This window comes from Mixophyes fleayi, chromosome 9, assembly GCF_038048845.1.
Source record: "Mixophyes fleayi isolate aMixFle1 chromosome 9, aMixFle1.hap1, whole genome shotgun sequence".
Lineage (NCBI taxonomy): Eukaryota > Metazoa > Chordata > Amphibia > Anura > Limnodynastidae > Mixophyes > Mixophyes fleayi.
In genome coordinates, this window is record NC_134410.1 from 128,213,149 (window position 1) to 128,230,496 (window position 17,348).

Consider the following 17,348-nt stretch of genomic DNA (forward strand, 5'->3'; position numbering starts at 1 on the left):
TGCGTGGGTTTCCTCCGGGTGCTCCGGTTTCCTCCCACACTCCAAAAACATACTGGTAGGTTACTTAACTGCTATTAAATTGCCCTTAGTCTCTCTGTCTGTGTGTGTGTGTTTGTTAGGGGATTTAGATTGTAAGCTCCACGGGGCAGGGACTGATGTGAGAGTGTTCTCTGTACAGCGCTGCTGAATTAGCGGCGCTATATAGATAAATAGATGATGATACTCTATGATGGCCTTACACAGAGGGGCAGCTGTAACAATCTATGTTGCGACCACATTGTATGGCGAGATCAGTCGTCTCCGTGACAATATAACTATCTGTTCCAACGGATCAATTAGCACTAGCTGCGAGGTGTAACCCGCTCTCATACCCTGAAGCTGCTGGACAGATAATGGAATATTTCACCCTGGAGCGTAATAATATTCTCTTAGCTTCTCCTGTAAGGAGTTTACGTACGAATTGTGATTCCATACCTGCCGCACTATCCAGAATGTCCACTAGCCTGCCGCATTATCATTTCAGGTTAATTTTGTTGCAGCAATTGATGTTTACGAAGACGGAGAAGCTGGATTACTGCTGTGTTATAACTGTAAGTGAGGGGTGGGTCTGTGTTATTGAAGAATGTGTGTGTTATGTTACAGTATATATGTCTACGAACCTCTAAAACCAGTGATGGGCAGCAGGTGGCCCTCAGAGTCATCCCCCTGTGTCAACGTATATGTACCTAGGAGATGGTAATATTTCAGCAATGGGTCCTTTTCTATGAGAGCCACATTAAACCTTCATGGGGCCAAAGGCAACATTTATATTGAGGGCCCCTTTCACTATCTATCATTGCCAATACTACGTATTATTAATATTTATTTACATAGCACCATCATACTCCAGAGCACTTTCCATAAAGACGAGACTGTGCCGTGTCCGTCACAATTAGCAGAGGAGTCCGCGGAGAGCGACTGAGAGTGGAGGTTAGGGAGCGTAGTTTGGAGGCAGAAGGAGAATACGTATAATTAAATGGGATGTTGACTTCACATAAGATTATAGTGTGGTTATTACATTATATGGCGTAGCGAGCCAGGCAGAGGAATGTTGGGCTAATCCAGTAGGACGATAATATTGCAGCAACATACAGAAATAACAGATTACAAATCTAGATGTACTTTAATATAGGACATACCTCATCCCAGGCACTGACATTTCCTCCTCTCACTTCAGATATCTGTTACTACAAGAAGGTGAGTCCGTTCAACGGAGGCTCCCCAATTATTCAGCCATCAGCGTCTGACTTTCATTTTAGCTGGAACCAGGTTCCGAACGCTGTGGGTAAGTCGATGTCCGTTTCCTCCTATCCGTTTCTCTGCGCTTCAATCGTTTCTTTCATCAAATTATCCGCTGCACGTTTCGTGTTCAGCGCGGTGTTATGAAAGCAACATTACAATGTTAGACTACAATAATAACTTGTAGAACATGGACCAGTGAACGCTGTTTTCTGTTTCTTAATGTAAAATGGTTATTTAAACATTATTTTAAAATAAAAAAGATTAATGTAATCTTGAATAGGCAACCAAAAACACCTTAGCAAAGTAACATTTAGTTATGTGTTGGGTCAGTTAAACTAGAATGATTTTTATGAAGAACAGCGATGTTTTCTGATGTGAATTTGCTGGAAAGAAAATGACACTTTCCCCTCACCAAAAGGCGCCTAATTCCATCGTGACATTTATCCACCCGTTATTTATCAATAACTTTATTTACATGTCCGAAGAGACAAATCTGCCTCATTTTGGTTCCTTCATATTTATTCTCATTCTCTTCTGCTAGATAAGCGACAGCTTTTCAATTCGCGCCCGTGTTGAGCGCCCCAAAAAATAAGTTAAAAGAAAAGGCTGCCCGCTTTCCAGCAAATTTTTAACATTGCAGAAATAAAAGTTTTCTGTTGTTTTGTTACCGTCACTTGTCCCCACTTTCTAGAATATTCTTCAAGTCCATTTGCTGCTGCGGTAAATTACTATTCGTGGTGAACGATCAGAGGGGGGGGGGATAAATCTAAAATTAATGAGTGATGGGAGGGAGGGGGGGGGGGGGTAGAGATCCATGGCGACTGTCAAGAGGAATCAGAGGTTGGATTTCAGTAACAATGGAGTTTATAGTAGACAACCACACAGTATTATTATTAATAATTTTTATTTATAAGGTGCCACAAGGCGTCCGCAGCGCCGTACAGGGACAAACAAATTACAATACAATGGGGCACAGCACAGTACAGTAAACAGTAAGCACAGTAACTCAGTGAGCTCAATGCACAGCTAGAGAGGGCGGGGGGGAGAGGATCCACAAACAAAGAGGCCCAAGAAGGAGGGCGCGGAAGACAGGGAGACCCCCAGGGGGGAGGAGGGAGCGAGGGTGGACGTGGGGTAGAGGACCCTCGAGGAGGAGGGCTAAGTAGCTGGAGAGCAGAGTTTGAAGTGGTGGAAACAGGAGGAGAGATGGCCCTGCTCAGTAGATCCGAGAAGCGATGGTAACAGAGGAAAAGTTGGTTGGAGCAGTTTACCGTTTATAAATTTATTCATCTTCCTCCATTCTATGACATCATTGTATATAAGCTTATTATTTTTTGCCGGCAGTCTGTGCTTTCCCGTACATCTTGGCCTTTACCACCGACTCCATAGAAATTCGGCTAGTTGTCAACGGCAACTTGGTGCATACAGCCGTGGTGCCGGAACTGCAGCTTGTGGCCTCACGGGTAAGATCGGAGCAGCAGAACTGTTACACCACCTCCCACCACTAGGTGTCCTCTTTCTTCTACACATTGCATTAATACCATTATAGCTCACGCTCTTCATAACGCCACCGCGCTATAACGCCTGTGTCGTAGAGCGCTAGCGCTGCATTTCATGCCTTATTGCTCTTATTAATATCTTACATGTCATTGAAAAAGAACAAATAACAATTTCTATAAAGAGAAGGTAACATCGTACACAGAACAGCGAAGCTTGCAAGCAGTGCGTTCCGTATGCATCATATTATCACCAATGATGAAAAATGTCAGAAGAATGTATTACTAGGCTTCATAATATGCACTGTAACTGTGAAGAGACATTATCACCCTCATTTCACATTTTATGTTAATTAAATACAGTAACTGCATTAACACGACCTACTTTACATACAGTTTGTACTGTAGGATTAGTCATTTTATTATCTCGGTGTCAGCAGCCGCCAATACAGGGGGGGGGGGTGAGGGGGAACGGAGTTAGTAACCCCTAACTGCCCTAAACCCAGAAGACAGGCTTAAATCTAATCGTCTTCATTTCACCGGTCGGCAGCATTGAGCCATTGCTAGTAACTGTGCTAATGCTACTAATGCATTATCCTTGTCATTGCCACCTTCCCCCCTTGAGCAATTATCTGGTTGTGGTGAATTTACAGTCACAAGATTGTTCCCAAAGTTGATTTTAGATTTAAAAATTCCTTAGTGATAGCGACGATTTGTCTCCATAAACGTTGGAGACTAATAAGTTATCTTTGTACCTGAATTCTACATAAGAAAACCGGCAACGGATTCCCTGTAACGCGCTGCAGAATATGTGAACGCTAAATGAAAGTTAATACCTCCACAATCTCTGAGTGTAGGAGTGTTAAATGCCACCTCTGGTTGATAGATGGTGTACCTCCCTAACGTTCACTACCTACTTTCTACGATCTGCACTCACCCCCCCCTCCACTCCCTTTTAACTCCAGAGAATAAATTAAATATCATGAAATTACACTGACCTGTTTCTAACTGTCTCTTATTTCTCCAGTCAGATATTTACTTTAAAGCTGCTGCTGCAGTTGGTTCCTCATCCAACAGCAGCTCGAAGGACACCAGTTCCCACAGCTCCCCCCAGACCCCCACAGGCTATGAGCTGCCAGTGTTCCCCACCCTCCCTGGAGAAGGTACAGTGTGCGTGAGAGGTCATCACATTATTTCCATGTCACTGTAACGCTCCCATCTGTTTTGTGCATAGAAATTATTTATTGTGTGCTTTCTTCAGACATTTCTCTCGCATCGTTCTCATTGCCAAAGAAAGATCCGCTGTCATTAGGTGTGATGGTGAGGACTTTTACTGTGTTGTGTTAGTTAGACTGTACAACAACGCACACATTCAAAAGAGATTTCATTGGTTCCTACGAAAGGGTGTGCAATTGGCAGAACAATGACTAATTTTCAGGGAAAACCTGCCTCCCGGCAATGTCCAGACGGGAAAAAAAAATAAAAAAATACCCTCTTATCGTTTTCCTAACTCATTCTCCAACCCCGTCCTTCGCCACTTCTCCCCTCTATACACAAACGGCGAGTAGAGGAGGAGCTTCCAAACACGCTGCCGCTAGGCATCACCGATTGGTTGAGAGTAGAGTGCTCTCCAGTGACATCATCACTGCGCCTGATCACCAGGGATTACTCCTCCTCTGCCCATAGCTTGTATATGAGGTAAGATCAGTGGAGTCAAGGGGAAAATTAATTAATGCTCTGTGTGTGTGTGTGTGTGTGTGTGTGTGTGTGTGTGTGTGTGTGTGTGTGTGCGCTAGGGAATATAGATTGTAAGCTCCACAGAGGCAGGGACTGATGTGAAATCACAAAGAACAAATGTTCTTTGTAAAGAACATAACATTGTTGCGCTACAGGAAGGTTAGTAAAATAAACAATACAAAAAAAAAGAGTATGTAAATTAAAAATCACGTTCAGCCAATGAAAAAAGCCCATTGTGGGGATATTTGTAAATTGATCACAATAAGCTGTTCTAGAATGTCACTTTAAAGAAAGATGAGTACGGTAACTGTCTGCTATGAGATGGGGGTCTTTAAATGCCAGAGGTGGGGCCGTGTGGCCTCCGGTAATTAAATTCTGTCTGGTCTGGTTTGTGGAAATCGTGTTTCCTTCCTGCGCCAGGTCGGCGGGGTCCTGAGTAAATGTCAGACATCATAAACAATATACTCATCGTTATTAAATAACATGACCCCACTCCCGCCTATAGAAAGACACTGGAATTAATTAGAGAAATCTCCACCCAATATTTCCTCATCCTTTGTATATAGCACACACAGACTGCAGCAAAATATTCTCCTTATTAGTGATTTATTTTTATTTTTTTTATAGTGACAAAATATATTTTCTCATTATGCTGCTCAAAATAAAATATAAAGTAGACTAAGAAATAGTTTTTCAACAGATTGTAACGGAAAACTGCTGGAATCATTAAGATGTAACAAAAATCTTGGATAACTAAATTTGGCTTATGTAGGATGATTAATAATAATAATACAAATAATTTCTCATTTTAATCAGTATATGAAAGTTAGAGGTCAGGGAAGGACAGGTAGATTTTGGTGTAGTCAGCTTATAGGTGATACCGGATGCCGAAGGAGTTAGTTCCCCAAGAGAAGCAGAGTGCAGCAAAGAGAACCCTGAGTGACCCCAACAGATAGTGCGAGTCGAGGGGAGGATGTGCCAGTGATAGACACACTATAGGAGTTGATTCGATAAGTAGGAAGTGAACCTCGAAGGCCAGTGGAGTGAAGGGTGGTCAATAGAGTTGAAAGCAGCAGAAAAAGTCCAGGGGGATGAGTATGAAGAAATGGCCCTTAGACTTTGCAGGAAGTAGATCATTGATCACTTTTATCAGTGGGAATGTTGGGGGCAGAAGCCCGATTCCAGAGAGTGGAATGAGAGGAGAGATGGTGAGAAAGGCGTTTGTACACTAATCGCTCAAGTAGTTTGGAGGCAAAGGGGAGGAGAGAAATAGGGCGGTAGGTGGAGAGAGGGGCTTGATCGAGAGATAGTTTCTTTAGAATAGGTGAGATGAGCACATGTGTAAAGCAGGATGGAAATGTGCCAGTGGAGAGAGACAAGATTAAGAGGTGAATTAGAGGTGGGCATGCAGCAGCGGAGAAGTTGGGAGGAAATAGGGTCAAGAGTACAGGTTGTAGGGTGAGATGAGTGTAGAGACCTCGTCTTTAGTTACTGGAATGAATGGATTAAGGGTGGATTGGGGAGTGTAGATGAAGGTGGGTAGGGTGGATGGAATTTAGAGTGAGGAAATATCTAGTCATATAGTGTCGATTTTGTCTTTGAAGTAGGTGGTAAAACCATGGGCTGTGAGGGAGGAAGGAGAAGGTGCAAGTGGGCAGAAAAGTGAGTTAAAGGTGGCAAAGTGGAGACGTGGGTTAGAAGATTGGGTGGATATTAGAGAAGGTAGGTTTATTTGGCAAGTGAAAGGGCAGTGCTGCAAGATTGAGAAAATCCTCCAATATAAATGAATTCTTTCATTTGTGCTCAGCAGTGCTTTTGCAGTCTATTCGGTGGGCCATGGTTGAGGTTTGGATCATCGACTGAAGTGTGTTGTAGAAATGACAGGGCAGCTATAGAAGAGAGGAGTAGTTTTAGTGAGGATAAGGAGTGGATTGAGGGTATTTAGGTGTCGCTGTGTACGTGTGAATTTGGGTGCATGGAGGAGTAACATCAGGTAATGTGAGGCGGAAGAAATGGAGGTTTTGGTAAGAGAGCGGATCGGCCAAGCTCGGGAAACTAGAGATGGAGCAGAATTGAGAGAAGTCAATGTTAGAAGAGTATCCATCACAGCGGGTAGGAGATGAAGTCCACTGGGAGAGGCCAAAGGATGAAGCAAGCAAAGAAAGTTTTGTGGGTTATCAATGGGAATGTTGATATCTCCAAGAGAGTAGGCAGGTCCAAGGACAGGAAACAAGTGCACCAGGCAGCAAAGTTGTTAAGAAATTAGGATACTGGACCTGGGGTTGCTAAATGACAGCAACACTAAGATGGAAAGGAGAGAATAGACGAATAGTGTGGATTACAAAGGAAGAGGAAAAGGAAGAGGAAAAGAAAGAGATCGAGAGATGCAGAGGTTATGACTCGGAAAGTGCCATCAGGAGTAAGTAGGATGCCTACTTGCAGCCTTGTCTGTTTCAAGGTCTAGTAGAGTCCCCTGTAGGAGAGAGAGCAGAGGATCTAGTGTCTGAGGAGACGAGCCAGGTTTCTGTAATGGCAAAGAGACAGAAGGATTTTGAAATGATTAGATCATGTATGGAAGCAGGGATAGATAGTTACGTATGGAAACAATGCATGGATAGATAGGTATGGATAGACAGATGCGTGGAGCAGGTAAATATTCTGATGTCTCTTTGGTTCTAGGTGAGGTCCAGTATACAAACATTTACAAGATCCCCCTCAGTAACCTCGTGGGGCGAAGCATCGAACGACCTCTAAAATCCCCGTTGGTTCCCAAGGTCATCACAACTCCCACGTCCAGCACCTTCGCCTGCATTCCAGTGACCCACTCCCTGTCGCTATCCCGTATGGAGATCAAAGAGATCGCGAGCCGGACGCGGAAGGAGTTATTAGGTAACAAACTGCATCTTAACCCTGATTTGTTACACCGGATCCGTCATCTTTACCATATTACCTGTCCCTTGTGCTTTACCGGTAGCCTAATGCCAGTGCCACAAGATGCCAATCACAGCCAGGAAACTGACATTGTAGTAAAAAAAATAAAAGGCGAACATTGTAGCATTAAACAAAAGCGATGTCCTGTTTTTAACATTCCGTCAATTAGATTGAGTATTTTTTTTTTTTGTTTTCAGAGATCCAATTATGGATTTTGTAGAGCACCGTTTTTTCACTTATTCTCATATTACACAATAGAATGACAGTTCCCATCAAACATCAACATGGTGGAAAGACGTTGCCATCATTGGTCTCGTGTGGGCTTAAGGTTCACTAAAGGGGCAAAAGATTTGTATTTGGCCCAATCACATTCTATCGGGAATTCTATAAAAGTGAACGAATCTGAAGACATGAAGATTAGGCAACTTTACACCATAATCTATTTGAAAAAAAAAAGTCTTGTTTAATTTTTTTTTTAGTCCTTTAAACCTTTCTCAGCTTGTTAATGCAATGTGATGTTTGGAAATGTCACAAGTAGCATCTGCAGAGTGACGTTTATAAATGTCACCGAGGAGGTGAAGCTATAGCGCTCCTGCTCGACCTCCATCTCCCGCCCATCGTTGTCAGTGACAGATATGGGGTGCAGCAAAGAGCCAAGTCTATGCCGGAGCCCTTATGCGTTGTCTTAGTAAGTCCCAGCAATGTCAACGTGGATTTACCCCAGGGGCCGCGGGTCTGGTCCTTGTATGTGATGAGCTGATATTGGTCTAACCAGTCGCTGCTTTGGCAAAATCTAATACAGATTGCATCACATCTACTAGTAACAATGAACAGAAGATACCTAAATAAATGCCTTTCTTAGTAAAAATAAATAAAATGCACATATATTTGACATCCATAAACTTGGAAGAAGAATGTAGTTCAGGGTAAAACAATATACATAAATATATATATATATATATATATATATATATATATATATATATATATATATATATATATATATATATATATATATATATTTTTTTTTATTTGCCCATAGTTCTGCCAAGGAAATAGATGTTTATATATTATTATTATCATCGTTTATTTGTAAGGCGCCACAAGGTTTCCGCAGTATATAGTCGGTCTTTCACCACCTTACCATAAGCATTGTGGATTTGGAATGATTATTTCGTTGTTATAATGCCCCTCACACTATTCATTTTACGTAGGTCTTTCTGGCGAGACGACTTCCAAATCCGACGGATCGCAGCGGCAGAAGAAACTCGCCAGGAAACAGGAGGAAGAGGAGACTAAACAAGACGCTGTGAGGTCAACAAGCAGCGACAGGTAAAACGCCAAACTAAAGTAGCGTAGAGTTCTCTACAGCACAGGTAGAGGGGGCGGGGTCTACCAGCTGCGCTGGGCACTCCTGATACACACAATGATACTTTCTTGAGGACAAATTGAAATAGGGATAATGAGTGAGTGGATGAGACACTTAGTTGCATCATTGGTAAGAGGATCTTGGATGGGGGAAAACTGATTTCTGTCTTGGACATGTTCAGTTTAAGAAAGAGCTGGGACATCCAAGAGGAGATGATTTTTAGACAACTGGAGACACGAGAGAGAAGGCATATTGTTGTGTCATCGGCACAGAGGTGATATTGGAGGCCAAAAGAGTTGATGAGATCATAGAGGGAAGAAGTGTAGAGAGAGAAGAGCAGGGGGACAAAAACTGACCCTTGGGGATGTCAATGTGTAGGAGGGTAGAGACAAAGAAGGAGCAGTTGGTGAGGTAGGAAGGGAAGCATACAAGGGTAGTGTTATGGATGCCGATGGAGTGGAGTGTTTACAAAAGGAGAGGGGTGGTCAACTGTGTTGTTTGCCTCATAGAGGTTTAAAAGGATGAGAAGGAATAAATGAGCCTTAGCTTTGGCAGTGAGGAGGTCATTAGTGATCTTGGTGAGGGTTGTTTTGGTGGAGGGTTCGAAAGCTAGATTCAAGCAGCTCTAGGAGGGAGTGGGAGGCGAAGGTTATGAGGAGATTGTAGACAACTTGGAGGCGAAAGGGAAAGGGGGGAGATAGTTAGAAAAAGGGTCAAGGGAGGGTTTTTTTTAATTATGAGAGACCAGTATATGTATGGATGAGGAGGGGAATGTGGGAGCAGGCAACAGTAGAGATGGTTGAGGGGGAGGCGCAGGGAAAGAAAGAAGAGAGAAGGAAATGGCCTTCGTCCACATATGAGGGAGGAGGAGGACAAGACTGTTAGGACCAGAGGGAAAGGAAGGAGGTGAAGTGAGAGAGGTGCCAGAAGGGAGGAGATGTCACGTTGAATAGACTCTGTTTGGGAGGAAAAGTGGGCGGCAAAGTCAAGTGCAGTGAGGGATGAAGGGGGAGAGGGGAGACGGAGGAGGGAGTTTAATGTCCCAAATAGTGATGGATATTAGAGGATTGGGAGGAACTTATAAGTAAGACTGGTTAGAGAGAGAGAGAGTGCAGAGGCAGATACTTTAGGAGGAGAGAATGAATATGAAGAGGAGGAAGTCAGCATGGAAGAGCAACAACATTTCTGTAGGTGGCGGGTCAGTTTAGAATGGCAAGGTTGAGTTGGGGAAAGTCATAGGCTGACATCCAGGGCAGAATTAAGGGTCGTGATGGGGGAGAGATGTGTGTGAGCCAGGCAAAGAAGTTCTCAAGGAATTGGGAGACTGGTCCTAAGGGACAATAGATGATGGCAACGTGAAAGTGGACAGGATGGAAGAGGTGTATAGAATGAACCTCATCAGGGGAGAAGGACAGAGAGGGTTCAGTGGGAATAACCAGGAAGATGCTGGAGGAGGATAAAGCAGAACCACTACTCCGCCACCTGGCCAGCTCCCAGGTGGCGGGAGAAGGAAAGGATCGCCAGGTGTCAGTCATAGCGAGGAGGTTGAGATGAAGAGGTCATGGATGATGATTCATTGCTGGATCTGGTATTCCAGAAAGCGCAGCAGAGGGGGAGAGTGGGAAGAGGAGAGAGGTGTAACAAGGTTGGTTCACAGGGGTGGAATGGGTTTGGAGGGAGGGGGAAAGGAACATTAATTCGGAGGAACAAAGGGTACCAGTATGTTGTGCAGTGATTGGGATTGTTTGGTGAGGGGACAGAGCAGTGGCTGGGTGGGAGGCCACATGATTGATCAGGGAGAGGAAAGTAGAAGGGTAGGGAGACATAGCTGAGGAAGGAGAGTTGGTGAAGGTGGTGAGGATTGGAAGTAAGATCTAGCATTGAAGAGTGCACAGTAGAAGAGAGATAGAGTAAGGTTGAGATTGGAGGCTGGGCGAGAGTGGGTGGTTTTGTAGAGAAACATGTGTGTGTGTGTGTGATAGTAGGGATAGGGCAGAGCAAGGGGTTGGGGCAGTCCTCACCAGAGGCCATGGTGGAGATTGCAGTGGAGGCAAAGACACTCTGCTAGTGGGGCGAGAGAGATTGTTGGGTGTAGGTTAGATAGAGAGGAGGTGGAGGATGTAGGTGCGTTACCAATAGAAGGAGGGAAGGTGGTAAGAGCCAGAGATGTAGGAATATGTCGATAACACACAATAACAGCAGCATTAGAAACGTAGGCAGGAGGCTAGCACAGCGGTGTTAGACAGGTGGCAGTGAAGTGGTGACTAAGAACAGCATAAAGGCACATATGAGATATAATAATGGCAGTAATAGAGCGTAGAGGTCATAGTGAGACATGCGAGACCAATCAGATTCTTTATTTAGTACAAAGTGGTAGCTAGAATCTGATTGGTTACTACAGGCAACATCTCCACTTTTCAAACCCACCAGAGACTCGCAGCTTGATACATTTACCCCTAGTAGTGAGAGCAGGTCTCTCTCTGAATCGGCCCTTATTAAGAAATCATGTCCTGCCCCCCGACACATCACCCCACTATCATCATTATAATTTAACCCCTATAATGTTAAATTATAGTAAGGCTAATGTAGAGACAGACTACGGCTGAGCTAATCAGTCAGCTGATCAAAACGTTTGCTCTGCGTTAGCCTAGGTAAGATCTGTCTCGCTGATCACCAGTAACATCAATTGCTAACAAGTAGGTTTTACATACACTGAAAAAAGTTGCAATGAAATACCTCTCGGACACAGGAGCAGTTGCTTCTTCCTACCTGGGTCAGTTAATATGATATAGTCCAGAGGTATCCTTAAGCTATTGACCGCTCCTTCTCCATTAAACATACTAAATGACAGTGATGCATCTGTTTTTCTTACCAGGATAAATTCAGGCTCCTTTGAAAGCAATTCGGAAAGTCAGCGTCATTGTTCCACCAGTTCAGACCCGGAATCTAACGTCAGCGTGGAAGAGAGCCCACCCTTCAGCAGCCCCTTCCACACGGCCACCTCTTTCGATGAAGACATTGTTGATTTAAAGTGAAGACAATCTCTGTATTCCTGGTCCTTTATCCGCCCCCTCTCTATACACAAATGTCCTGGTAGGAATTGTCACAACACTGATGCTGGGGATCAGATGAGTTACATGGGACATAGATTACTCCCATATAAACACTCCTATCCCCCCACGTGCTCACTGCCGCAGGACATAGGTTTTTTGGATTTTTATATATATATAGATTATACTAGATCTTGTGATCGATGTGACTGGGATGTGGGTTCAAAAAATCCTATTTATTGCAAGGTCTAGATTATACGAACAGTCGTCATAAAATCGTAATCGTCACTTTATCAACATAATAATATAAGGTGTAAATATATTTGTAAAATATATTAGTGTTTATTATACTGCCCCCTCTGTGTTCTTTCTAGAGTTCTGCAGAACATCGCTCTGTTCCATCTACCCCCTGACAGATACATATTGATATATTCTGCAGATTATTACATTACTGATCTCTCTAGAGATCTGCAGAACATTGCTCTGTCCCATCTACCCCCTGACAGATACATAGTGATATATTCTGCAGATTATTACATTACTGACCTCTCTAGAGATCTGCAGAACATTGCTCTGTCCCATCTACAAACTGACAGATACATAGTGATATATTCTGCAGATTACATTACTGACCTCTCTAGAGATCTGCAGAACATTGCTCTGTTCCATCTACCCCCTGACAGATACATAGTGATATATTCTGCAGATTACATTACTGACCTCTCTAGAGATCTGCAGAACATTGCTCTGTTCCATCTACCCCCTGACAGATACATAGTGATATATTCTGCAGATTATTACATTACTGATCTCTCTAGAGATATGCAGAGCATTGCTCTGTTCCATTTACCCCCTGACAGATACACAGTGATATATTCTGCAGATTATTACATTACTGGTCTCTCTAGTGATCTGCAGAGCATTGCTCTGTTCCATTTACCCCCTGACAGATACATAGTGATATGTTCTGCAGATTATTACATTACTGACCTCTCTAGTGATCTGCAGAGCATTGCTCTGTTCCATTTACCCCCCGACAGATACATAGTGATATATTCTGCAGATTATTACATTACTGACCTCTCTAGAGATCTGCAGAGCATTGCTCTGTTCCATTTACCCCCTGACAGATACATATTGATATGTTCTGCAGAGCATCTCATACTTAGAAAACATGATTTATTTTGACTCCATAAACATGATGTTTCTGTTGTATTGATGCATGGAACAAGTGTTGCCTTGAGTGTCCTATAACGGACCTTCGTCATGACTTCTGCTGCTAATTTATAGGTTTAAATAGTCCTATTATTTCCTGACACTTCTGTCATCCTAACTCATAGTGAATTACAGGGAATCATCCAGATAAATATTTTTCTACACTGACAGAAAAGGTTCTTATATCTCAGCTGCTATTCCCCATGTCCTGCACATCTCCCCTCCAGGTATAATATATAACCTCAGTTATAGGATGGATTTTCTGGGAAATATCCAGTTTTCCTGGGTTTCGGTCTGCCAAAGAATGATACCCCCGGCAATAAGTACAACCGCTACTTTCACATACAATAATGTCTTATCAGATACCCCCAGAACTGCTGGAGAGAGACCTGTAATCATCGTTATTATACTGCCCAGAGGGGGAATCTGAGATACTGTAAATAAGTGATCTGTAATTGCTAAAAAGGTTTCTCGGACTATACAGAAAAAACACAATTCTATTTCTTTAAATAACTTTATTATATATATGGGCATTTACAGTATAATAAACCATTATATAGTGAAATATGTCACATGGTGCAGGTGATCTATACACAGAAAGACAGACAGACCAGGGGTAACCTGTACACAGACGGACAGACCGACCAGGGGTAACCTGTACAGGGAGAGAGAGAGACAGACAGACCAGGGGTAACCTGTACACAGACGGACAGATAGACAGATCAGGGGTAACCTGTACACAGACTGACAGACAGACCAGGGGTAACCTGTACAGGGAGAGAGGGAGAGACAGACAGATCAGGGGTAACCTGTACACAGATGAACAGACCAGGGGTAACCTGTACACAAACGGACGGACAGACAGACCAGGGGTAACCTGTACACAGACGGACAGACAGACAGACCAGGGGTAACCTGTACACAGACAGACAGACAGACCAGGGGTAACCTGTACACAGACGGACAGACAGACCGACCAGGGGTAACCTGTACATGGAGAGAGGGACAAACAGACCAGGGGTAACCTGTACACAGAAAGACGGACAGACAGACTAGGGGTAACCTGTACACAGAAAGACGGACAGACAGACCAGGGGTAACTTGTACACGGAGAGACGAACAGACAGACCAGTGGTAACCTGTACACGGAGAGATAAACAGACAGACCAGGGGTAACAGTACAGACTTTTTCGGGTATGATTTCCTATAAGGGAAGTTCCCCTCTGATGATCTTGCAGAGTTAGGCCTGTAAGCAGCGTATGGATATTTAGTGCGGTCTGTGACAGTTGCAAGAAAATTGTGGTAGAACAGAGTTGCCATCGGCTCACCTTACAATGTGAGTCCTATAGACCACACCGCAAACAGAAACATTTTTCCCGGGTGTCACTAGACTACAACTCCCATCATTCTCAGAGAGGCTCTGTCAGGAAAAGGATTATGGATCCTTGTGACAAATATACCTGCGGCTAATGAGACTATCCAGTATATCTGTCGAAGGAGAGCGCGGGGGCCTAACCGTGGCGGCAGCAGCAGCGCAGCCAGTGTTGTGACAGTTCCCAGATAAAACGCGGGGACATTTTATTCATGTGACCTCCCCCATAGAGCACAGCAATGTGCGCCCAACCAGTAAACCGCATGCTTGCACCCCCCTCTTCTCCCCACTATTACACTTCAGCTGATAGACCACCTCTGTTTACCTGTTTAAATGTGAACTCTGGAACACTACTAAGACGCCGAGCCTTGCGGAGAACATTTCAAAAGACAAAAAAAGGGATATTTTTTTGCAGATTTATTTACTTATTTATTAGATATTTAAACTTGTTGAAACAAATGTTACGATGCCGAAGTTTGTACAAATGCGTTTTGTTTCTTTTTTTTTTTTTTTTGGGTTATTTTATCCCCGTCGCCCTGTTTTATTGTTTTACTTGTTTTTTTGTTCGTTTTCCTAAACACCCTGAAATTTTAGCAGTGGTTTTGTATCTGATTCTGTACTTACTGTTAGACTGTTGCTGAACTTCTGTGATACAAGAAATTAACAAACTAAAAAAAAAAAAAAAAAAAAAATTACCACCAAGTGTCTTAAACTATATTGTATTTCCATTGTTTTTAAGCCAAGTGATAATGTACATGTTTTGGTGTTTCAAATGTGGCCTGTATAGATACTGGAGTATTAATAATTATTACCACAATATTTGACAGTGCTGTGGGATCACTGCTGTGGAGGTAGATTGTTTTGTTCTTGATATGTAATAAATATTTATGAAATTTGGTCTCAGGATTTGTTCTTTTGTATTCAGTTTTTACTGTATTTGGTAAGAGTTTAAACATTAAAAAAAACAAACCCTACAAAGGTCTGCCATATTTATAGCTGTAAATTTTGTTTCCTACGGAGATTTCCACTTTTTTTTTTAATAGATAACAGTTTTAGACTATGTATCATCCCATAAAAATTCATACTTTCTTATATTGACAATGCACACAGCCATGAATATCTGGACAGACAATCCTGGTTTAAAACTTATAGGGATAAATTGAAATCGAAATATGCCTTCATACATATTACATATGAATACTATTTATTTTATGGAGACGCTGATAGATTATGGAAAATAAACAGCCGAGGATGTGAATGCTGCCATCTTGTGGCCATTTTCAAGTACTACGTGACAGCAGCTCTATCACAAACAGCAATCTATTATGAATCTCCTCTCATCAGTCTTTACGACGCATAAGATACAATCCTCTGTGTACACTACAGCTATTAGAATACACAAGACATATTAACAGGAAAAAAAGCCCTGTGGCGACAACGTAAGACAGGGATAGGTTAGTTGACAGTCACATATTGGAAGGGTCTGTATTTCAGCCGTGGTGCTCACTACATTAGGCTGTAAGGCGGTAGACATTTGGTAATTGGCACCAAATGAAAATCATCAGCGCTACTATAGCCCAGAGCGAGAACTTTAGGAATGTGCCAGCTTCCCCTACCTAAAGAAGTGGTACACGAAAGTAACAAAGTATGCTCCATGCCTAACACTATTACAATACATTAATGTCACGTTCCTCATCTCTCGTCTCTAACATTATACACCGTCATGTACTGGGCATTGTGTAACAGAACATCGTGGAGTATAGATGTGAAGCTTTAACACGCTAGCGTTCACCCACACTAATAACATTGTTTCGATCCACCCCCCCCCCCTTCCCCACAACGCCTGCCTTTTTGGTAAAGCGGTTGTTGTTTGGTTGGAGAAGATGTTTGATTCACAAAAAAAGAAGACGACTTCTAGTTACATTCAGAAATGCTGCCAGATATTTTTTTTTAATCTAGTCTTACCTACTCCAAAGATAATATGCAATGAAATGTTTCTATTTCACATTAGCATTTTCTTGTCCTTAATATAGTAGGCTTCCCCCCGTCGCCTTCCTGAATTGGTTACAGTGCGGCACACATAGAATAGTAAGTCCAATTCACTTCAATTGAGCTCCACACCCAGCCCAAAGAGCCACCACCTCACCCTAGTGTAGAGCCAATCCCTTTGATGTCAATATCACACATGTTGTTACTAGTTAAATCGGAGTGCACCCACAAACAAGGGCTACACCACATAACACCCTGGTCCTCGTCACTTGACCGCACCAGACTGGAGAATTTACCTGCAGAAATAGACCATATTGCGAAAATTTTATCTTGTATCCAGGTCACCCTCTGTGTACAAAACATAACACCTGATAGCTATACTCAAAATCCAGCAATGCTCAGAAAAACCTCAAAGTAAGACACCAAGATGGGTTTGAATCCAACAGACATTACTTCCAACGTAACATGGTAAAAAAAATAGATCTCTCCTGGGTCATTTACATAGAATATGTGACAGCGGTGAAAGGGACATCATTATATGAAAATACAAAGAGACTTAATTACTCTAAATAATCATTATATACTTCCAGCTGCCCTGTTTACAAGATGTTTCAAAATATATCTTTTATCAGTTACAAGATTCTTAAAACCCAAAACTGAAAATTTTAGATCTGAACCATGAAGGCATCATCATTACCCACCAATCAACACTAAGGGGTATATTTACTAAACTGCGGGTTTGAAAAAGTGGAGATGTTGCCTATAGCAACCAATCAGATTCTAGCTGTCATTTTGTAGAATGTACTAAATAAATGTTAACTAGAATCTGATTGGTTGCTATAGGCAACGTCTCCACTTTTTCAAACCCGCAGTTTAGTAAATCTAGCCCTAAGTGTTTCTACAAAGCA

General features: G+C 42.6%; 2 protein-coding genes across 8 annotated transcripts in view; one reads left to right on the plus strand and one right to left on the minus strand.

The window, feature by feature from the left end:
• GARNL3 (GTPase activating Rap/RanGAP domain like 3) overlaps positions 1-15,349 on the plus strand; it is a 172,003-nt gene extending 156,654 nt beyond the window's left edge. For all 5 annotated transcript variants that reach the window (XM_075185689.1, XM_075185691.1, XM_075185688.1 and 2 more), the window contains 7 exons: positions 524-590; positions 1,217-1,324; positions 2,626-2,744; positions 3,805-3,940; positions 7,194-7,403; positions 8,660-8,777; positions 11,690-15,349. In XM_075185689.1, coding sequence (XP_075041790.1) covers positions 524-590; positions 1,217-1,324; positions 2,626-2,744; positions 3,805-3,940; positions 7,194-7,403; positions 8,660-8,777; positions 11,690-11,849 — 918 coding nt within the window. In that variant the 3' untranslated portion in view covers positions 11,850-15,349. The remainder of the gene's footprint in view (positions 1-523; positions 591-1,216; positions 1,325-2,625; positions 2,745-3,804; positions 3,941-7,193; positions 7,404-8,659; positions 8,778-11,689) is intronic.
• SLC2A8 (solute carrier family 2 member 8) overlaps positions 1-17,348 on the minus strand; it is a 192,879-nt gene that overhangs the window by 159,356 nt on the left and 16,175 nt on the right. Inside the window, exon 12 of one of the 3 annotated variants that reach the window (XM_075185693.1) lies at positions 3,915-7,038. The exons of the other annotated variants lie outside the window; for them this stretch is intronic. The gene's annotated coding sequence lies outside the window, so the exon portion shown is untranslated. Of the gene's footprint in view, positions 1-3,914; positions 7,039-17,348 lie in introns of those variants that run through there. 3 annotated transcript variants of the gene reach the window in all.